Source organism: Tasmannia lanceolata, unplaced genomic scaffold, assembly GCF_043159265.1.
Source record: "Tasmannia lanceolata isolate RefF3 unplaced genomic scaffold, GAP_Taslan_0.1 ptg000018l, whole genome shotgun sequence".
Lineage (NCBI taxonomy): Eukaryota > Viridiplantae > Streptophyta > Magnoliopsida > Canellales > Winteraceae > Tasmannia > Tasmannia lanceolata.
Window position 1 is genome coordinate 7,935,849 of NW_027518695.1, and position 23,243 is coordinate 7,959,091.

General features: G+C 38.0%; 2 protein-coding genes and 1 long non-coding RNA gene across 4 annotated transcripts; 2 read left to right on the forward strand and 1 right to left on the reverse strand.

The window, feature by feature from the left end:
- Positions 1-664: 664 nt before the first annotated feature.
- Positions 665-3,093, forward strand: LOC143851161 (coniferyl alcohol acyltransferase-like). The gene is made up of 2 exons (XM_077360502.1): positions 665-1,140; positions 2,012-3,093. The coding sequence occupies exons 1-2, from the start codon at positions 724-726 to the stop codon at positions 2,969-2,971; spliced, it is 1,377 nt and encodes a 458-aa protein (XP_077216617.1). The 5' UTR covers positions 665-723; the 3' UTR covers positions 2,972-3,093.
- A 1,635-nt stretch (positions 3,094-4,728) lies between these two features.
- LOC143851162 (uncharacterized) lies at positions 4,729-10,336 on the reverse strand. Its single transcript, XR_013236240.1, has 4 exons — positions 10,227-10,336; positions 9,100-9,232; positions 5,307-5,351; positions 4,729-4,937 (listed from the first exon to the last, which is right to left on the reverse strand). It is a non-coding gene; the product is annotated as an uncharacterized LOC143851162 (long non-coding RNA).
- Positions 10,337-11,359: 1,023 nt separating this feature from the next.
- On the forward strand, positions 11,360-23,243 carry LOC143851378 (Zinc finger C-x8-C-x5-C-x3-H type family protein). Of its 2 annotated transcripts, XM_077360783.1 has the most exons (11): positions 11,360-11,672; positions 12,408-12,687; positions 12,926-13,023; positions 13,168-13,263; positions 14,443-14,536; positions 16,576-16,796; positions 16,984-17,090; positions 20,952-21,180; positions 21,823-21,892; positions 22,278-22,354; positions 22,487-23,243. In XM_077360783.1, exons 1-10 carry the CDS (start codon positions 11,629-11,631, stop codon positions 22,311-22,313), a joined length of 1,275 nt encoding a protein of 424 aa, XP_077216898.1. In that variant the 5' UTR covers positions 11,360-11,628; the 3' UTR covers positions 22,314-22,354; positions 22,487-23,243. The 2 variants fall into 2 exon arrangements, with proteins under 2 accessions (XP_077216898.1, XP_077216897.1); XM_077360782.1 differs by having other exon boundaries at positions 22,278-23,243.

Below are 23,243 nucleotides of genomic sequence, written 5' to 3' on the forward strand. Positions count from 1 at the left end.
GGTAGATAGATTGGGCAGTTGTGAGTTGAAATACTGATTGCCTGCTAATAGTGAAGTAGGGAGATGACTCGGGGACAGGCATGATGAGGGGTCTCATCCATTCCTCACTCTCATCTCCTCCATAAATTGAACTCCTTGGCCCTTCGCTCACGCACACAAAACATATTTGCTTGGGTTTGGTAGTGATCCATGTTAAACAAATGCTGGGCACTGAGCGTGTGCAAAGTGAGTAGAAAGTGAGTAGAAAGGCCAAAGATGAGTTTCTCGAGTTCGAGTTTCCTGAACACTGTTCATGGCATATGGGATGTCTTTTTCCATTAATTTTAAACTCTCAAGGAGTTGATCGATCGCCAAAGATTCGATTGAGATATCCCTATGGCATGAACAAACTCACGGCATTGAGTGAGGAGAGGGTGAAAAGACTGAAAAACAAGGGGGGAAATTTCATTCAAAATACAACTTATTTTTCCAATGGTTTTAGCCACTTCTCAGCGTCTTCTCAATCATGCCCTCTCAAGTCTCTCCTTCACCTACCTTCCTACCCCTCTCTAATTACGTGACAAACTAATATTATTTCATGAAAAAAAATTTCATGGTTGCCGAACATGGCCAAAGGTCCTATAAATCTACCCTCATCACCCTCCATAACCCTCATCTCTCTCTCTCTCTCTCTCTCTCTCTCTCTCTCTCTCTCTCTCTCTCTCTCTCTCTCTCTCTCTCCCCATGGATAGAGGTGAATTTTCTGTAATAGTTCATCGGAAAGACATCATTGCAGCATTGCTCCCATTGCAAGAGCACTGGGTACCATTATCCAACCTAGACTTGCTCTTGCCTCCCATAGATGTAGGTGTTTTCTTCTGTTACAAAAAACCCACTAATGAAAAATCCCTCACCTTCTCATCCATGGTCAGTACTCTTAAAAAATCTCTAGCTCAAAGCCTCGTTTCGTACTATGTGCTTGCCGGAGAAGTTGTCGTGAACTCAGTCGGCGAGCCGGAGCTACTTTGCAACAATCGTGGGGTGGACTTCCTCGAAGCCTACGCGAACATAGAGCTGCGGGAACTCCAACTGTATAATCCAGATGCCAGCGTAGAAGGAAAGCTTGTGCCCAAGAAAGAGGAGGGGGTGTTGTGCGTTCAGGTAATTAAGATTTTCAGATTTTCCATCTATTTGACATATAGCAAAATGAGTCAAATCCAATAAAGCTTATATGTTATCAACCATATGTCACAATATATAGACATATCCCACCATTTCACTACTTTATATCGTTATATTGATAATTTCAGGTAAAGTTTTTACTTGTAATAGGGAAATGGTTGTGCTGATATCATTTCCCTATTAATACTAGGCTATTGATATACTCACGACCTTGTTTTGAGTGGGGCTAGAGGGAGGGAGTGGGAGAGAATTAAGTGGGTGGGAGTAGAGATTGCATAAAAAATCCATAAAAACTACTGAAACCCCAATCAATAATAAATCAGCTCTCCGACTGTCGGATGAGGGTTTAACTGGGCAGATCGAGAGACTATGGTCGGCATGGGTTCCATCTGGTCCTAAGCGACCATTTTAGTGGAGATGAAAATTATAAGGTTAATGATATCGGTGCACGGCCATATTTTGATAATGGGACAAACTCACCTTGTTTTACATGTTTTAACTTGCATTCAAATGAAACTCTAAAAGCTCTCAGCAGCCAATTACATAATATAAAACAAAGTGAGTTCCTCCCTTTATTCAAACACTGTGTTTTTATGACTTGCGTCATTGTTTTGTTTATATTATAGAGGGAAGCATTTCGCAGGCCGGCTGTTGCATGAGAAAGCAACCACATAGGCTTTCTTTTCAACAGATTCTGTTTTATCCATTTAATTCATTTGAGGTGGCTGCACTCTCATGCAAGAGCCGGCCTGCGAAATGTCTTCTGCTATAATCCCTAGCAAATCCCAATTTTGTAAATGTTTTCCTCATCTGTTTATATTTCTACTTTCCTTCGATTTGGTTTTGACAGGTGACAGAGCTTAAGTGTGGCTCTGCCATCGTTGCATGCACATTCGATCACCGGATTGCCGACGCCTATTCCGCAAACATGTTCTTGGTAGCATGGGCTGAGATGGCGCAATCTAAGCCCATGTCTACCTATCCATCTTTCCGACGGTCACTTCTCAACGCACGTAGGTTAAGTTCCACCGATCCAATCACCGATGGCTTGTTCGTGCCTGTATCATCACTGCCACCGCCATCAGATCCCGAGCCTGGGGCTGATCATCTCATTAGCCGAATTTACTACATGACCGCCAAAGACATCGATCAACTTCAAGCCGAAGCGAGCAACGGAGGATCCCGGAGAAGCAAGCTCGAGTCACTCAGCGCATATATATGGAAATTAGTCGCGAAAAGCGAGAAAGATGGATCGAAGAGATGCAATATGGGTACCGTGGTGGATGGACGGACTAGATTGAGCGGCGAAGGTGGGTTGTCCATGACTAATTACTTCGGGAATGTGCTTTCGATGCCTTTCGGGAACGAGAGTGTAGAGGAGCTAAGGACGAAGCCGTTGAGTTGGGTAGCGGGTGCAGTTCATGAGTATTTAAAGGGTGCAGTTACTAAGGAGCATTTCTTGGGGTTGATTGATTGGGTGGAGGCGCGGAGGCCGGAGTTGGCGGTGGCGAAGATTTATATCGGTGGTGGGAAAGATGGGACGGCGTTCGTGGTGTCGTCCGGGCAACGGTTTCCGGTGACGAAGGTGGATTTTGGATGGGGGAGACCGGTTTTTGGGTCATACCATTTTCCTTGGGGGGGAGAGGCTGGGTATGTAATGCCCATGCCGAGTGCGAGTAGGGAGGGGGACTGGGTCATTTACATGCATCTCATGAAAGGTCAATTGGAGTTTTTGGAGGCAAATGCGGGCAATATGTTTCAACCGTTGACTGCTGACCATCTTGACTTAGTTGGCTATATGTGCAACTAAAACACAAGAAGCCGTCGTGCAACTTGGTTTTCTTTTGGATATCGATATTGGCACTATTATCTTTTAATAATGGCATGAACTCAGCTTGTCTTTTCCTCTTTAATTAAGTGGCTTTTGACTTAATAATGGGGCGTGCCCTCTCTCTCTCTCTCTCTCTCTCTCTCGGGTAAAACCTACCACGAGTCTCTTTCCACTATCTCTATCTCACGTTTACTTATTTTGGATAGCTCAAATTTTGTTCAAATCTCATCAAGAGAATAGTGACCGATGTAGTTTATTGTAAACATAGATACCTTGGCTCCTCAAATAGCCGTGAGATCGAGACCTTTCCTCTCCTGATAAGAAAGAAGACTTCTATTAATCTTGGTTGATTTGCAGCTAAGCGCCATAATGAGTGTTTATATAGAACAGACAAGAGGATCAACATATAAAGTGACGGGAATAAACATAGAAAGATTCCTAATCTGACATAACCTAATCTATCTAACTACTTAATCTAACTCACAAACAATGGGGCGCGCCCTGACTTTTGGCCATATGTATATGTGTCACGTCGAACCCATCTGTGTGACAGTTCATAAGAGACATTTGGCCAAATGGTTGCATAACTCTATTTGTACTATGAGGAATGCTAAACAGAAGGACGTCCTTGCAAAAAAGAGAACAATTAATTTCTTATATAAGTTGCCAGAAAGAATTAGAATTAAAAATATAATCAAAATCACGAATAGAATCAGAATTGTAGCCAAAAGTACTCTAAAACAATGAAAAATCAAAGCACTTCATTCTAAAAATTAACCATAGTTTTGTTTCTACTTAAAAACGAAGGAATCCTTTATATAGATAAAATCCAAGTATTGAGATTGGATCATTTTACTATGACAAACACTCTTATTGATTGGTGAGACTATTGGTGGGCCAACAATTACAACATCAAACCATCTCGAGCAAATGTAATGGTTCAATCATAAAGAGGTTCAAAAGTAATGCTAATAGATGTGATAGAATTATGTAAAAAGAGGGAAAAAATAAAAATTGACATGCATGGGACCGAAACGAACCAGGCAGGTGTGCATGGATGATTTTGAGCATGCACGTCTGGTTAACTGATTAAACTTGGATAATCGAAACTCCTTTGACTATCCCGGATTATGACAGCATCAACCGATGCTTCATGTTGAGTCAATTAGGTTTTTTGGCCGTGTTTTGACCTGCAATCGCATTTTGAAATACTGGTAAGACCTTACCGGTATTTTATGGTTTGATGATACCAGAGTGAGAATAACAGCAATCCTAGGATTTCGTGTTATTTGCTGTTTGGTTTCACATTTGAAGCCGGGCCCCATGGGTCTCGTTCCAGCCAAACCCCTAAAAGTAGGTGCGAGTTCAACTCCAGCTAAGCTAACCCATTTCAAGGATACTGGGAATTAGGTTTCCAAGGGATCCCCATTTCCTGGTGCTATATCCATAAATCAAACAACCCCTATGTGAGTAAATTAATCTTATACAGCTTAAATTGTTATACCCACAAGTTTTTTAGCAGCTAACTGCTGAGAAGCAACGAGCAGTCCTGCACTTGACTGGCAAAAAATATACAAGCATTAGTGCTTCAAGCACAAACAATGTCATCTTTTCTGTGTGATTCTCTCTTCTTCCTTGCCATTAATTATATCTTATACATTTGTTTAGTAAAATGTAAGCCATTTTAAAGTTCAAAAAACATATATATATAAGCCATTTTCACTTCTCTCCTTCCATCATCATATCCAATTCAATAAATTTATGGACCCTTTGAAAGTAAAGAGGAGCATTAAAACATGAAACATTGGCAATTAGAGATATACGTGAAACATTGGCAAACAAAATTAACAAATAATCATATTGGTTTCTGCCTAATCAAATATGTTCCTAGGGCCCGTCGTCACCGTCTTTGATTAGGTTACAGATATCCGAGCACTCCACCAAACTGATAAAGGTAAGAAAAAATTCAAATGGGCCTCAATTAAAATCTTGCATGTTAAGTAGAAGTAGAAGAAAAGAAAATTGATGTCATTTTACTAGTAGAAATAAAAATCGTGTTTACTTTCCCTTTCCTCTTCTATTTGGGCGGAAACTCAAAATTATTTATAAGAGTAGCGGCGGAGGAAGGTAGAATGAACAGTTAATGGCAAGCAAACATTCATGTGAAAGGGAAAATGAGTTAATTTTACTCTCTTTTCTTAGTGACACACTGTTTTGGTGGCAACCAAATGGACCCTTTATTTAATGTAAGACTTCTTTGATTATACTATATCAAGACATCAAGATAAGAAAGCTAGGTTCTGAGAATGGTTACCAGTATTGACGGCTTCGAAACCCTTGCTTGAAAACGACGAGGGGCCTGCAAGAGAGAGAGAATTGAAAATGACACACATCAAAAAACAGCTTTCATCGACAAGGTTAGTGGAGATCATATACACAGATCAAAATTCTTCACCAAACTTACTACGAAACAGGTAGTACAATGTTATTAGAAAAAACTACTGCAACATTTATTTGTCAAAATCTAACTGATTTCGAACCAAAATAAGATAATTAAGAACCATCACTTGGCACCTTATAAATGTAAATTTTTCTATAGCTATTGGATGCCTTATAGATGTAAATTTAGGCTATCGATATGGGCACTACCATGTTTTTATAATTGCACTAACTCAATTTTTTTTTTGAAATGATAATATATTAAAAAAGAATCAAGAAGATCCACTAAGAAAAGAATACAAGGGAAAGAGAAAAAAATACAAGAACAACAAGTAGAATGAAAAACTAGGGAGGCATAAAATCAAACCACTCCACACTAGATCTAATAGCTCCTGATTTGGCCAAACAATCTGCTTCACCATTGGCTGATCTTCTCACATTACTAAAAGAGGCTAGAAATCCCGATAGTCTATCTGAGATCTCATCGATCATGGAGAGGAATCTCCATGGAGGTGGAGCAGATCCCGAAATCCATTTCACTACATTGGAAGAATCTCGTTCAATAATTACTTTGTCCAACATTCCTGCTTCCAGATGCAAGATGCCCGAAAAAGTCGCTTTAATTTCCGCCTCTTTAGAATCACATAGACCACACGGACCTGAATATGCCCAAATTACCAAACATTTTTCATCTCTAAGAAGACCACCTCTTCCCCTCAAACCAAGATTCCCAAAGCATGCTCCATCAAAATTAAGTTTTAAGAAACCGGGCGGAGGATTAGACTATTGTTGGACAATCTTTGGCTTGGAAGACCCTTCTGAGCAAACTATAAGCCACCCCTCCCACAGATCATAAGCAGAGATACCAAAAAAACTGAGGAGAGCTTTTAGCCCATTGAATAGAAATTGCTACAATCCTTTGAAAGGTCCCATAAGCTGACTTGGCCTTACCTTCAAACACTCTATCATTTCTTTCTTTCCATATTGACCACCACATAGCCAAAAGGCAAATCCTCCATAAAGCTTTCCCCTTTTTGTTCCAAGGCACATAATCCCAACATTGAAGAATCTGCATAATAGTATTGGGGATAACCCAAAGAATATCAAATCTAGACAGCAACAGCCCCCAAATCACCCTTACATACTTACAGTGAAGGAAAAGATGATCAATCGATTCCCTATCCTGAAGACACAAGGGGCAATGATTCACCAGCATCGTTCCTTTCTTTCTTAATAAATCCATTGTTTGAATTCTCCCCCGGCTAACACCCCAACCGAAAAAAGCCACCCTTGGAGGGCAAGAAAAAGACGAAAGAAAAAGACCACACCTTTGCTACTAATTCATCAGGATCTCCAGCCACCCACTCGAATAGCAAGATTTTACAAAAAACACTCCAAACTTACTATGAATCCAGATTCTCTTATCCGATCCTAATCTTTTGATATAGGGTCCTTCAATCATCGTGAACAAATTTGAAAGAGATGATAATTCTCTATCAAAAAAATTCCTTCTGAATTTTGGGCACCAAATGATCTTGTTCTCCAGTCTTTTTAAACAATCCACCACGAATACCTTTTTAACAGCAGCCACAAAAAATAACTCAGGAAAAATGACTTTTAAGGGTTCTTCGGAACACCAGGCATCAAGCCAAAATCTAATTCTATCCCCCTTGTAAACCTTGAATCGACACCCCTTGCGAAAAACATAAGATAATTTAAGGATATCTCTCCAAACTGTCAAACCTTTTTTCGAATAACAATCTGTAGATTCAAACCTACCAGATGATGTGCCATACTTACTACTAATAACCCTGGCCCAAAGGGAGTACTCTTCTTCTCCGAATCTCCACAACCATTTACTCATCAACGCATTATTGAATTCTTTAATCCTTTTTATTCCCAAACCTCCATCTCTAATATTTGAACAAACCTTTTCCCATTTGACCAAAGGAAATCCAGAGTTTTGATTTGAACCACCCCAAAGGAACCTTCTTTGAATTTTCTCCATCCTTGCCACTACATGGGCAGGGCAATGAAATAGGGATAAAAAGTATACCGGCATATTGGCTAAGACTGATTTGATTAGAGTTAATCTACTGCCTTTAGAAACCAAGTTTCTTTTCCACGAGTCTAATCTCTTCTCAATACGATTAACAACAGGTTCCCACAGAGCTTTGCTAGGTCTACCCACTCCCAATGGAAGACCTAAATAAGAAGAGGGAAGAGCACTAACTCATCTTATCTTATATTATTTAAACAGCGTTGTCGATGGTTACTATAGTTCCCAAAAAGTTGTCTGAAGCTAATTAAATTAAAAAAAGACAAGCTGAGTTTGTGCAATTAGCAAAACACGAAGGTTCTAAATTATGGTGACAAACTGACAACATGTCACTGGACCCACTAAAGCTTCTGAGACACTTTAGTGGCTCAAATTATCATCCCCCCTCACTAAATAGGGAAATGATATTTACGCCCCTTTTATCACCAGGGACACCCATTTGCCAGTGTACTTTGCAATCCAAACCACTGGATTTTTCTGACATAAAGTACATTAGGTCCCTTTTTGCCATTGATACACTGACGCTGGTGTCCCTGGTGATGAAAAGGGGCGTAAATATCACTTCCCACTAAATATTGTAATCATTTCTATGTTAGGGAATGATATCAACATAGAAATGATATCGTGAGAAAGTTTAATATGAGAGTGAGAGAACCCTAATTTGAACTCACTACACAACATTTTTTTATTATTTTTTTTGAAACAAAGCGGTAGAAACTTTTATGACCTCACCCCACATAACATTAGTGGCTATGTTTGGCAAATCATGGAATATTTGTTTACCCTGGGATTTGGATCTTGCCAAGATCTTCTAAGGCCCTGTTGGTTTTAGAATTTGAGAACCAATTGTGAGTCCAAAACTGATACTTGACAAAATGATGCGTTGGATTTACTATATAAAATCAATTTTGGGCTCAAATTGATTGTACATCCCAATAAAATGTATTTTTTTTTATTATTTGGTTATTATTTGGATGTAGAATCGATTTGAGTCCTAAATGGATTCTACAAAAGTGAACCAAACGCCCAAAATTTTCAAGAATCAGTTTTGGACTCAAAATCCAAAATAAAGAGGGCCTAGGTGGGCTCAAGTCAAGTTTCTGATATCAAGAGCTTCTGAGTGTCATTCCCCTTTTATTTGACAATTTAAAGCTAAAACGTTGATTTGGAAATGTGTTAGTTCACTGTTTGTTTTGGATTTTGAGCACCAATTGGGAGTCCAAAACTGATTACTGGAATCAAAATTAAGCCTAAAAGGAAGTTGGTATTACACCCATAAAGTTAGGCATCCCCACCAAGTCAGCTTTCTTACTTAACTAAAATGCCTAATTTGAAGTGTAATGTGTACTCTAGCTTTGACTTTTCACGTTTCTTACTATAATACTTGATTTATAATTATGAAGCAAAGTCGTGAAATGAAATCCGGACCATCCATGATGGATCATCGTCCAAAAATACACCAATCGGAGGATCCTAATTGTCTATTAATGAACTTCTTAGCAATTTTTTTATCAACTAATTTGTGTGAAACAAAATTAGAGAAAAAAAAAGAGTAAAAATATCAAAACAAGGTTGGTGAGAGAATCAGTTTTCAGAAGAGAAAGCATACCTTCGGGCATTAAGAGGGCCTTCTCCAGGTGAACCAGCGCCCCCTCGGATGCATGTGGTGACACATTTAACAGTGCAAGACTCTGCTTTCCTTGACTTGGGTCGTTGAATCCTCAAAGGTTTGCAATCATCTCCTGCAAGACGGGTGTTAAGAGTATAACAGGTTAAATAACGCCATCTCCAACGGCTTAAGCTTTTAGAGTAATTGGCAGTTTAACATGGTATCAGAGCAAAGGTCTTAAGTTCAAACCTCCTTGATATTAAAAATCCACATGTAATGGCCAACCAACCAAAAGAGAGGAGGAGTGTGAAATTATAAAAGATTAAATAACGTCAACTCCAACTCCAACAGCTTAAGCTTTTGGAGTAATTGGTAGTTTAACATAAGGAGCTCAACTTTGCAATCTCAATCCAATAGACTAGGGGTTTAACTCGGGACAGGTTGAGGCTAACACTAACCCAACCCGAAGTAGCATTCCCTCAACCCTAACCCAACCTGACCAACCTTCACGGAGGGTCAACCATAACCCGGCTACTTATATTCCCACTACCATGTTTTGATAATGAGACAAACTGTCTTTTATTATTTAACTAGCCCTCAAAAGCTTTAACAATTCCCAAAAAAAACTCAGCAGCTAATTAAAAAGAGAAAACATTGTGAGCTTGTCTCATTAACAAAATATGGTGGTGCAAAAGTGAAAAATAATAGCAAAAGTAAAAAGTAAAACATAACCCTAAAATTTTGAAAAGGCTACAGATGTTGGCACTACAATGTTTTAATAATTGCATAAATTCAGCTTGTCTTTTCTTTTTTAACTGGAAATGTAATGGTTTAAAAAAGAAAAGACAACTTGAGTTTGTTCTATTATTAAAACATGGCATTGCCAGCATCATTAGTCGTTGAAAGTTGAGATAAAATGATAGGACGAGGCCGGGCAACTGAGGTGGGTTACCGAAGACCTCAAACCTAAGTCAACCTAAAATCAAATCGGGTTGGCTTTTCCCAACCCGAGGAAATGCCAACTTTACCTGACCCATCCCGAATTCGACCCATTGGATTCGGGTTGAGCCCGGCCCAAGTTGCAACAGATAGAAAAAGAATGATTAAAAGATCCGAGTTAGGCTCACCGGAGAGAGTCTGTGGGATGTTTGAGAGGGTTTCGGATTCGGGCGCTTGAGCCACTGCTGACAACACCAGTGCAGCTGCAACAACACCCGTTGCAGAATTGCAGCATGAATGTGCATCGAAAAATAACATTTTCTCTTTTTTTTCTTCTTTTCTATTCACTTTTTCTACCTCCTCTTGTTCATTTCTTCCATCTGGATAGTGATAAGAACCACCTTTCTTTTGGGCTCCCTTATCTGTTAAAACATTGTTTCCAGGGCCCACGTCATTACTTGCCAGCGTATCTGGAAAATTAATTTTTCTTTCTAATCCTGTTTGGATTGCAGGATTTTTTGTGAAAAGTTTGGAGAAGAATTTCTTTTCCAGACCTTCATGATTTTTTCATTTGTTTGATTTCACATATAAAGAAAAGTAATTTGAACCATCCATTTGTTTGATTTCACATAAAGAAAAGTAATTTGGACCATCCCGGTTCAAGTAATATTTACAGGGACCTACAATTTACAATGGCATCCCTCATCATAAGCCATAACCATATCATTACCCATTGCTCCGTTTGGTTGCCAGTAAAATTTTTATCCCATGACGTTTCAGTAAAATGATTTTTTTTAATCTCACTCTTGTAATGATCGCTTGTGTGGTGAATTTTTTTAATCCCACTCTTGTAATGATTGCCTTTTCATCTCATTTCAAAATAATCCCGCGAACCACAAATAAGCTTGAGAAGATTTTTTTTCTTCCTAACAGTTCAAGCAACCAAAAAAGTTTTTTTTTTTCCATCATAATCCGGTCAACCAAACATGGGATTTTTATTTTACCGGGATACTTCTAAGACTCTTTTTTTTCCCACCTATCTCCTTGGATTTTTTTTTCTCCCACATAAATCCCAGGAACCAAGAAAAACCCGGCAAAATTTCCCGTAGGAAATAGTTTTCCAAAAGAAATGTTTTCTTGAATCCAAACAGGGCTTAAGTTTCTCATATATTCCAGCATTTGGTAAAATAAAAAAAATAATGGAAATCTTTTTCCTGTTTGAAAATTTGGAGACACTTTCTACCCAATTTCTTTTTCCCTTGCCAGGAAAATTTACGGGGAATGATACCCCTTTGAAGGATAAAAATCCTTTCCCCACGCCCCTTAACGTTAAGAAATACAAGGTGAAAATAAGAATTTGGTTAAGAAGATGTTTGGAAACCATGAAAAATTATTCCATGTAATATTCGTTGGCCAATTATAAAAGAGGAGCTGAAGAAGAGGAAGGAGGAGAGAGTTAAAAGTGGCACGAGTGTGTACAGGGCAGGGAGAGAGCGGCATGAGAACTACCTTAAACCGGCAAGCAAACGCGGTATAAATCTCCACGTTATAACTGACAAGAGAGAGGGGAATCGAGTATCAGAGAGAGACATGAATCGAAGAAAAGAGCCGTGCAGAAACTTCATGCGCGGCAGGTAATTTTTAGGGTTCTTTTGTGTTCTTTATATGTCACTTTGTTTCCTCTTCATTCATACGTTTTTTACTTAGACTTCTTTTTACATGTTTCTTTTCTTTCTTGAAAAAAAAGGGGCTTTTTGAGAAGCACCACATTCTTTCCCTCGAAGAAAACTCTTCACCATCTCTTGCTTCGTGTGACTAAATGTAGGATTTCAATTCTTCAAAGGTCTAGCCTTATGCTGGGTCATAATCCTGCTAATCGTTTTTAGGGTTTAGGGTTTCAAAGAAAGGTTCATATTTCTATCTTGCTTGTTTACAATAGATTAAACGAAAAGGTGGCAATTCTCATACTCCAAATTCCACATTACACAATTACCATATCTGTATGACTAAATCCCATGATTCAAACTAGCGGCATCAACCCTATTCATGGATTCCACCACTGGCTAAGCATCCCATATTTAGAAGATTGAGTTGTGTTGATTAACTTGATTCCATATAGATGAAGTAAAAAATAACTGTTTGCGTCTCTTTATCATCTGTCCCTATGAGAATCTTTTCTCCCCTTGTTTAATCATCTTTATGTATATGTTGGTGCATATTTGTATTCATCTTGCAACTCTTTAATTTGGTTTTTTAAGCTTAACCCCAGCATTGTCTTTTATTTTCAATTACCACAAATTTATTGTGTCGCTACTTCAATCATTCAATGCATGCTGTAATTTTTTGATGTCTTCTTTTATCCCTTTCAGTTGTCAATATGGCGAAAGATGTAAATTTCTGCACGTGTCTCAGCAACAACCGAAACCTAATTCATTTGGATTTGGTGCCCAAAGCGGTTCACAGTCTTTTCATACTAGTCAGCAACAACAGAAGCCAAATCCTTTTGGATTTGGAGCCCAAAGTGGCTCACAGTCTTTTCATACGAGTCAGCAACAACAAAAGACAAATCCTTTTGGATTTGGTGTACAGAATAGCTCACCTTCAAAAGGTGGATCTGATTTTGGTGCCAAATATCAGAATCAAGTCAAGGTTTGTTACTGAGATATTCCCACCAGAAATTAGAGCCCTTTACGAGTTGTAGGAAAATGATTTGGTGTCTGTATTCTTAGTTGATACTAAATTCATCATAAGTGCATCTGGTTCTATTTTTTGCTCTGTAGTTTCATATATTTGCATTATTTAGTATTTCGAAGCTCAATTGTTTCTTTTACTCATCATAAAGTTTGTGATATATGCTTGTTGCTTGTAACCATTATATGTGGGCCAGCCATTTGAGAACAAGTGGACCCGTTTCTCCCTAATTGCTCCTGGTAGCTCTGTACCATCGCGACAGACTGATTCTCAGCCACAGGTGGCTGATCATAAGTGAGTTCTATATTGGATGGATATTCATTTCCTTCGTTAGAGCTATAGCTTTTTTTATGGTCTCTTTTCTTTTCTTTTTTGTTCCTTTTTTTACACATACTAGGACCATTTCTTGAATAGATTGTGTATTTGATGGAACTGTAGATGTACAGATCCTGAGTCATGCAAACGCGTAATTGTCGAAGATTTTGAACATGAGAGACCACTTTGGAAGCTTACTAGCTATGGCCATTGGAAAAAGTAAGTTGCTTCATAAACTTATCAGTGTCCTGGAATGAAGTAAGTTTATATGTTCTAATTTTCTATATACAGAAGCAATTTATTATTTGATTCTTGACCATAACCTTACATAGAGAAGAAGTTTAAAATAAGGAGAAAATGAACAAAGAGACAAATATTTGGAAAAATCAAGAGAGAACGATACACCCTTCCCTTGATTTCCTAGTTACAAGAGAATAACAATAAAGACCCTCACTTAACACCTAACTAGCCATCAAGAGGAAAAGGCCAAATCACTTCTATGGATATAAGAGCAATACTGTCATGAAACATAAACTAATCCTCTTGTTGGGAATTTTTCGGAGAGGATATTCTGAAGGGGTTTTAAAATTTCTGCTTTTCTCAGTCTTTTTTCCAACCAAGAATCCGAAAAGAATAAAAAAATTTGTTGAGCATGTAAAAATGTTAGATATTCAATGAAAATGTAAATGAACAGGAAAAGAAAACGTGATTGAATTCATATTCATTTTTAAAGCAAAACAGAAGTTAAATATTGGAGCCATTAAATGGTTGGTCCTCATCAAGATGGGAAAGAATTAGAGTACATTCACAATTATTCCCTAAAAAATAGTCAATAATTTTTTTTTATTTTAATAACAAATAGTTGGTGGTAGCTGATTCTAAGACCAGTAAATAGTAATCTAAATTTAATTACCTAAATATGTTCTTTTTATTGCACCTTTTGCTACATCTATCCCCAATGACCCTTGATCATATTGGTAGGTCTCAGTCCATGACAATGGACAAAGGTAGCAAGTTGGTTCTAGGAAGAGTAGTTAAATTTCAAATACTTAATTCATAATTAACACACTCGTTGATCTACTTTGAAGCTTGAACATACCACCGTCAACAAAATTCTTGGTATAGAACAATATTGTGTTATGGAAGTATCCCATAATTTTGAAAATTGGAAAATCTAGTTAATTAAAAGTTCTTAACAATGGATAGTTTTAGTTAGCCATCTTGTAAATCATTTATGTTAGTGAACTTCGTTATCATCTGCCGTAATGAACTTAAGAGCAACACCTCCCTGAACATTTCTTCCAAAAAAATAAACTATTCTTGTTAGTTATTGTTTGCCTTTGAACTTTAGCTTATGTTTAGTGTGAGGGCCTAAAATTTGAATTCATTTATTTCCAGTTGCCCTTGTGACATTTCGGGTGATATAAGCTACGAAGAATTGCGGGCAGCAGCATATGACGATGCCAAACGAGGGTTAAGTTTGCAATCAATTGTAAGTATATGATCTGATGCATGTTTTTCTTATATAAAGATTCTTATAAAAGCAATTTGCATTCATTAATATTGTATAAATTATAACCTTTCATGCATGTCTTTTATGTATAAAAGTTTACCATCTCCCAGTCAGGAGGATGAACTATGGTGGGTACAAGCATTATTGTGGATTAGTGTAAATCCTACTGAAGATCTTGAATTATTTTTATTCTGCACTTGTTTGTGTGGAGAGCTGCTATTTGTTGTGGAACATTATATTTTATGAAGAGTCTAAAAATACTACCTTTTTATTAGGGAAATGATATCTGCGCCAAGGTGTTTCGATAAACAAGCGCTCCACGCCTCCACTTGTTTGTCGTGTAGTATTTAAAGGGATTTCAGAGGATATTACGGTTCTCAAAAAGGTCTTTAAACCCTTTAAATACTACACGACAAACAAGTGGAGCGCATGTTTATCAAAACACCTTGGCGCAGATATCATTTCCCTTTTATTATTGCTACAATAGTTTTGGGGCGAAATGATAACTGTAACTAGCTCGTATAAAATTAGAGGCTTTAGGATTACACGTACAATAAATCAATAACCTATACACAAACTGGAGGGGAGATTGTTCTGTTCTGTGCTCTGGTAACCATCACAAGCTCGTTTAGTTTTTCTAACGGACATTTGCCACACCCTCAAAATTGAGTAAAAATGCAACTTGTTCTAAATTCTAATGATTCATGACGACCATGGATATCACATATGTAGCAGTTGCAACCACTGTTAGAAATTCAAATAGAAGAAACAATTACATTTAGTCTCAAACGCTCTCATAATTCTCAAAATATTCTCACGGTGAAGTTGCAACCTCTGGTAGAAATTCCATAAAATGGAAATTGCATTTATCTCAACAACACTCTTAATTCTAAATTAATCGTGAAATGTATTTATAAAGTCTCACAAGTCGTGACAATTACCCCCATTCAAACAATGCCACGTAAGAAAAAGAAGAGTAAATTCAAGCCCCTTCAGTAACTATTTTCTTATACTATTCCGTTCCAAATGTCCTTTTCCCCCAATTTGAAGGCCACTCTCTGTTGTCCATACTCACCTCTGTATGTCACTAGACGCTCTCTGGCTCTCTTTCCCTCACATAAATTCCCAACTAAAGAAAACCAAAAAAAAAAAAAAAGACTTTTGTACATGTTGCAAGTGTATGATAAGTATGATGCTTTTCTTTAATACTTGCAATTAAAGGTTTAATATTATTTATTCAAGGTGGGATTGGTTCTGATGGACCTGAGTCAAAGTGGCCCACCATATCAACATTCCTTATCGTACTTGTCGCACAAATCTATAGTGCCCTCTGACTATCCTCGTTCACTAGGATAGTTCTGTCCTTTTTTTTGAATGGTATATAGTTCCGTCCTTTTAGCAGTTTCTTGTAAATAATGAGTGATAAAGTCAGGGTACCTTTTTTAAATGCTCTAGAGAAGTTCAACCTCATTGTATTGCAATGAGTTTGACATTTATATTGCCCAAGTGGGACCCACCTTTATACTCAATGTGGTCCATCTACTTGGTGGAGCCCACCTTCGATCTCTTGTGGCCTACTTATTGGTCGATCCTATCTATTTGATCAAATGCATTTTTCGTGGTTAAATCTGTCTATTGCACTCTTGAGGAATTTTTTGATCAATAAGGAAACTGGGGTCCGATTGCCTGTAGATGTGCTATTCGAATTCTATTATACCTTCAAATAATTTAAACCAGTAAAATTGGCACTAGATGGGGTATAGTACTCCATTTTTCATATTGCTCTGGATTTCATGGTGTTTTAGACCTTTGTTGACCTTTGCGTAAGGTATTGCCCAGTTTCATACCCGAGAGAATTAAGCTATGGTTACAACTCTTCGCATGAATACACTATTGGAATGCCTTGTTGACCAGGATATTTAAAGTTAGTAAAGTCTATGTTGCATTGCTTTTTGATGGACAGCTGATCAATCCCCCTATTACTAAATCTGGCTTGTTCAATTGTTCTTGTGATGCAGGTCGAAAGAGAGAGAAATTTACTCAATTCGAAGTTAATTGAATTTGAGAACTTAGTACGAAATCCATATGTGATACATCCAAATCCGAGTTCTTCTGGACTAAGCCCGTTTCCTGGAACCAATCCTAGTGCATCTCCAATTGCTGTTCAGAATAATGCGCCTCCATTAGTTTCAAGCTTTAGTCAACTTGGGACGTCGATTAATTCAGGATTCGGTGTCAGGCAAGATTCAGTTCCAATATACAAATTTTCACTGGTTTAGATCTTATTAAAATTACTAACGATCTTCATCAGTCCACAATTTTTTTAATTTTTTTTAATATTCTTGTGGGTGGGTGCTCATGTGGTAGCATGAGAACTATTTTTATAATTGCATGAAATTTAAATTTCTTCGGGACTTATCTGGCAGGCCTCTTGCGCCATCAAATAGTGCTTTGGGCCCATCAAGTCCTTTCCAAAATTCCATTCCAACATCAGGTCTTTTTGGGATGAACAGTTCAACATTTTCGACTCCAGGTGCAATAACTATTTAAACAACAATCAACGGGATATGTGTGTGCATTTTCTTTAATTATTTGGTTATATGATATTGCCTGATTTCTTTTACATTTTGCCTGATTTCACCCCATATTCCAGAGATTGCATTGGAAGGCACACTGTGTCATGCTTCTTATGACAAAATTGTGTTTATTTATTTTTTGAAAATTACAAAATTGTGTTTATATATATTATTGTTTTATGGTTTTACTTCTGATACATATTGGGCACTTCTTAGTCAATACGTATTGTATTTCTCAAGAAAAAACATTGTATCAAACAATATGGTACATATGGTACATTTGTGTAGACAATACTAATATCTTGTTCTCTGTATTGTCAAACTGTAAAACCAAGGCATATTGGGTTATACACCATGCTATGATACCTATATTCTTACTCGAATACTCAGATACTTCTTGAATATTTTTGTTGCTCAAAGTAACTAAATGTTTAAAACATTTCACTCTCTTCGAAGTATCTATAATGCTTTTCACTTGTTAGTGTCACATATTTGCAATTATAATTTTGAACATGTGAGTCTTATAGAGGCAATTTTAAATTTACTATTAGTTATATTGTCTAAGTAAATCTAGTTGAACTTTATGATATTTAATTTCTACATGTCTTGTGTCTTATCTCGTGGAATGAGATACCTGTATCCTCATCCATGTCCAAGTCCTAGAATTTGGAAAATGCTAATCTTTGTTCTCATGTCCGTCTCCATGTCCATACCTGAGTATCATAGGTTATACATCTTGGTACATTGACAAAGGATATCCAAGACCAACATAAGTTTCGCTACGCAATCAGTATAATCTCCCAAGAAATAAATCACCATCAAACCACTTGTTCGTAAGCTGCCGTGGTATCTTTTCTTTCTCTCCTAAGGCAGTATGTCAAAGGCAGACATGCACTGCAGCTCGGGCCCGAGGAGCTAGAAAGGGAAGGGCCAGTTCAAGCCTTCCAGCGAACACTAAATCGAAGCAACTATCTAGTTGGGGTGGGTACGAAGTTGATGTCACACCTATTTGAAGATTTTCATTGAGAAGGCAAAGCCTGATCTACGACCATCCTCTCACTTGATGGACTGAGGTGCCTCTCGGAGTGTAAATGGATATTCGAAAATTCGATTACCGTCCGCATCCGAATCCGTTTAAAGCGAATATTATCCGGATCCGTTTCAAGCGGATATTATCCGAATCCGTTTATGAGATATCCGGCTCTAAGCGGATGCGAATCTGGTAAATGGTATATCCGATCCGTTTAACATCCGAATCCGAGAAGTAAATTCTTTTTATTTATTATTAATAATATCATTAATATTTATTTTTAGTAATGACACACTAGCTTTTGTTTCTAAAAGAAAAGTGAATTTTCTTTTTAGAAAAAAAAAACAAAAAGTGTTTTGGGTAGGAAATGAAGTAATCTCTCATTTTAAGGGCATTCTTGGAGTTTGACATGGCGTCTTTATGAAGCAACAATGTGGGCTATAGGATGAAAGAGACAAATGGGTGGTGGTGATTGAAAGAAGATGTCATAGTTTCTAGAGAATTCTAAAGCAAAAAGGCCATCCAGGTCATTGATGGTAAATGGATGGCTCAGATCAATTTCCCAACTTATGGTTGTATAAAAACCCAAAATGCAATTAAAAGAGGGGACTTCTAAGGTTTACAAAGAGAAGCAAGAGAGAGGAGAAAGGAGGAGGCTGAGGCACCATCTTCGGCATTCCTTGGTGCCTCCAACCCACCAAAATCCACTGCCGCCCCTCTCCACCTTCTCACAGCCACCTCCATCACCGCCAGTCACCTCCATCTTAAACCCAATCTCCATCTCCATCCCCATTTCTTCTCATCTTCCACAATCAGCACTCCCACTTCCCCTGTTCAAAATAGCCCAAACCCATTCCATCATATACAAAAAAAAAAAAAAAAAAAAACCCAAAGATCACTACCAACACCATGATCCATCCCCGTCGCCTCTCTCTCTGCCTTTGTTTTAAAAGGAAGAAGAGGATCTCATATATTTTAGTTTGAGAGTTAATTTTGTGAAGAGAAAGTAGAGGTCTGGTTTTAGGGTTTGGAAAATTCATTCGAGGGGTAAGAAGGAGAAGAAAGATAAAGTGCTGGAAGAAAATGTTTGAATTTACCGGATAAACGGATACGGATAATATCCGAATTCGAATAATATCCGGCGGATACGAATTCGCTAATAGATATTAAATATCCGTCGAATCCGAATTCGGATAGTCTATACTGCAATCGAATTCGGATATAGCCATATCCAATTCGAATTCGATCCGTTTACACCCCTAGGTGCCTCAATGCTCCTCAAGTGAGTTACTATGGATTATGTAATCGAGGTAGACCACTACAAATTGGTCAAGGTAAGGGTTGGAGTTATCCAATGTTGAAAAACCGAGAAACTTGTGTTTAAGAAATGAAAGGAAAGAGCAAGATTTGACAGGGTTTGAATTGATTCCTAAAGCAATAGTCAATACAGAAAGAAGAAAAGTAAACAGGAAAAGAAAGCAATGAAGAAAGAAGGAAAGTAAAAAGGAAGACTTCAGATAAAGCAGAGTGTATTCCATTGTTGGTTCTGCTTCAAACAGTTTCTCTGTCTGATAAAGATGACAAAAATATTTTGAGGGGGATGTTTTATAGTGAAATCATTCTATTCGTTTCAACATAAATGGTGGCTGCATCAGCTTCTTTGCTAACAACCTGTGGGATTGTCCTGCACAGCACCACATTGAACAAGCTTCCAGCAACCTTAATAGTACAACGGCTGCTTTCCGTATTACCTGCCAGGGATCCTCGCTCAATCCGATAGAAGAATCAATCGGACCACCCCTTACGAAGCGGTCGTCCAAAGCGTTCCGTATGCCTCAGCTAAGGTGGAGTCATAGGCAAGTACAACTTAACTATATTCAGTGCCGGTTTTTGTGGTAATCCCATTAGAGTTTCTGATTCGGATCCATACCCGATGGATCGAGTTTCTACAAAGGATCCTTTTTGCAAGTTCGTTATTACTGGTAGTTCCTACAAAGGATTGGACTAATGACGTATACAATACTTGAATTATCGATGTAGGTGCTACGTAGTTGGTTCTCATCCTTCAGAGACTACGAGTGTAATAGGAGCATCCGTCGACAAAAGGATCACCCTAAGACAATCATCTCATGGCTATTGAGAACGAATCAAATCAGCTGGTTCTATTTCTCAATCTGTTTGACTTGCTCCAGGCTTCAAGCTAATGCTAGTGATTCCTGTATCCATTTTCTTCCTTCGAGCATGAATCTGCCGGGGATGAGAAAATGCAGTCAATCGAAGGGGAGAGCTTCCGAGTTCACTAGAGAGCTCTCTAGCTCTCTAGGAATAAAGAAAGCCTAAGAGTTTGTGTGTCCTCTGGGAGTTGAATTCTTCTGACTTCTTCCTCTCATGCCTTTACATGATTGGACACATGCTAGATTATTACTTTGATATTTTATTGTTACTGTATTTGTCTAGAGTTATTTTTATATGTATTTAATACATAAACCAATAATTATAAATCTATCTTTTGATTTATGCAGTTTTACTCTTAATGAACGTTCTGCACATTCAGATCTGTGTTTATCTTTTTTGACACTCTTGTCATCGTGTAATTTACATAGCTAACTGCTTTTATCAATATTCAGCTAAAATTTCATTGTAATCTTATATTTTTCTCTTCTTGTATCCCTATTTCCTGCCACGCATGCCGACTGCTTGGTCATAAATTTAGTAGAACATTTGACTATTTTAGACCTAGTACAGCTTCTATGATGGGTAAACATTTACTATGTTCTTATTAATGCAGGCTCATTCAGTGGCCAACCGCCAGCACAGCCATTTGGAAGTGCACCAAATTCGAATCTTCTGAACTTAAACAATGGTGTCATGAATGCTGGAAGCAACCCGTTCTCCTTTACTCCAGTAGCATCGTCACATTTGACGACGCCTGCAAATAATCAATTGTCCAGCTTTTTCAATGGGCCTACAGTTGCAGCTAATGAAGTTGGGCAAACATCCATAGATGGTCAATTAGCGTAAGTCTATAAAAAGTTCCTGCTATGTGGGCATGAGATCAATGTTTCAGAACTTGATGGAGTACTCTAAATAGTTGCTTAGTTGATGGGGGAAACTCAGTTTTCTTAACCAGTAAAAAATCAAGAGCACTCGCGGAACTCGCGTGGGTACTCACAAACTCAAAATCAGATTGGTGGCATAAAGGCCTGTTTGGACACCCACGTAGCCAACCAATTCATGAACGAGATTAGTTTTCCACAAAATCATCTCATTCGCAAGTTCAGGAAAAAATCTTTTTCAAATGGACATTTCCGCTCACATTCTTTTGGTTGGAGAAATAGGTTCATAGTCCCAATACATGAATGAGGTTATTTATGTATCATCGAGTTCATGGATTGAAAGCTCTCCAAACAGGTCATAAGCTTTGTAAATGTGACAAAAAAAAAACCAGAGTATTTGACCAAGCTTGGAGTCAACTTGCACTCAGGCTCCTTTGAGTCCATTAATTCTTTTGGTTTTTAATCCTTTGCATGTAATAAATACCCACACTAGTCTCTGATCTATTGGTGGTTCATGATGTATGAGTCCTTTAGCAAAGTCTATAATGCTAAGGATATCATTCATTTACGCTTCATTTTTTGATCTTTTTTCCTTCTCTACAGGGAGAACAAGAAAACAGAAGTTCCAGAAGATCTTAGTATTTGGCTAAAGCAGGAATGGAAACGGGGAGAGGTAAGAGTCCATATTAAGTTAACTTAGAATTTGCAACCATGGTTGCATGAATTTTCCATGTAGGGCAATTTCTGTTCATTTTCTTCTGATGCTTATTTTTTGTTCTGCTCCAAAAAGATCCTTGAGCGGTCACTGGCTCCCTTGTTTTTGTTAGATATGTTGTGTGCTTTTGCTATCATATTTTGAAGGCGGCCCTTGAGTAGTAATTCATCTATTTGGGAGCACATCTCACATATCATTAAGAAAAAAACTAATGGTTCCTTGGATTCAAATTTTGACGTATAAAGAATTTTCCTCGTAATTGAGTACAAGAAGTTAATTTGAATTTGTAGATTGGGCAATCGGGAAGACCACTGATGCTAAACTGTTGCTATTCCCTTTGCAGATTCCGGACGAACCTCCCCCAGATTCATTGCTATGAAGCAAATACTACTTTAGATGAAGGCATTAACAAATCTCCAAGTAGGTGAAAGGATCAAAGACTTTCCTGAACTGCGCATTTATGTTTATAGCATCTCAGCAAGGATTACTGGCTATATGTTTTTTCTTCATATGATTGTATTAAACCCCTAAGGCTGGAATTATAAAATGTAGGTCTCTCCTGGACCCATTGTAGGGGGGCAAGGAAGCATGTGGCAACAAGTTAGGTGTACATACGGCCACACGTCAACAAATTCCACAAATTGCTTGAGGCCAAGATCTTGTGTCTTGATCAATCATTTGGCTTTGCTTGTCTATTACCACCGACCCTCTGTGGAAACAAAGTTCTGTGAAGGTGAACCAAAGAAGGGAAGCTTAGAAGAAGGTAATTAGCCGTTGGCACTGATAAAGACCAACACATTATCAGAACATTGAGCTTTGACTTCCTATCAAGACACCTTGTAAGGCTTCAGTTTGAAGCGTCATTCTGTGACATGTTTCTTAATTTGGTCTAGAGAGGACCCGCCCGTCTGATAATGACCAACACATAATCACAACAACAGCATTTGAACTGTCAATGAGTTGTGGTGAGCGATTTAGAGATCGGTTTCCTGTTCAGTTTGCAAGTAACTCGGTTTTGTTGAAGCTGGACTTTTGATGGCTATAGACTAAGAAATCTTAACGAATGTGGTACTGGTGGGATCTTAAGGGGGGGCCAGTTTGGATGGAGGATTTGAATGAAGATGAAATTCTTGGTCTTTTAGATTATTTTTCTTGGATTCTTTTCACTTGGTGGATGTGGAGGGGGAGTCTCTCAATGTCATTCAATGGATGATTACTTGGTTTGCGGCGGAGTTTTTAGGGACCGCTATCATTTCCCTTTTGAGGATATTGTTTGAGTTTCTTGCTTTGATGTTTGTTGTTTGTGGCA

Excerpts from the sequence above, each read along its gene's own strand:
- LOC143851161 (XM_077360502.1), top strand. The coding sequence starts at position 724 with ATGGATAGAGGTGAATTTTCTGTAATAGTTCATCGGAAAGACATCATT. Across the intron at positions 1,141-2,011 it reads AGGGGGTGTTGTGCGTTCAG|GTGACAGAGCTTAAGTGTGG; the intron begins GTAATTAAGATT and ends TGGTTTTGACAG.
- LOC143851378 (XM_077360782.1), top strand. The coding sequence starts at position 11,629 with ATGAATCGAAGAAAAGAGCCGTGCAGAAACTTCATGCGCGGCAG. Across the intron at positions 21,181-21,822 it reads TCCATAGATGGTCAATTAGC|GGAGAACAAGAAAACAGAAG; the intron begins GTAAGTCTATAA and ends CCTTCTCTACAG. Across the intron at positions 21,893-22,277 it reads AGGAATGGAAACGGGGAGAG|ATTCCGGACGAACCTCCCCC; the intron begins GTAAGAGTCCAT and ends TTCCCTTTGCAG.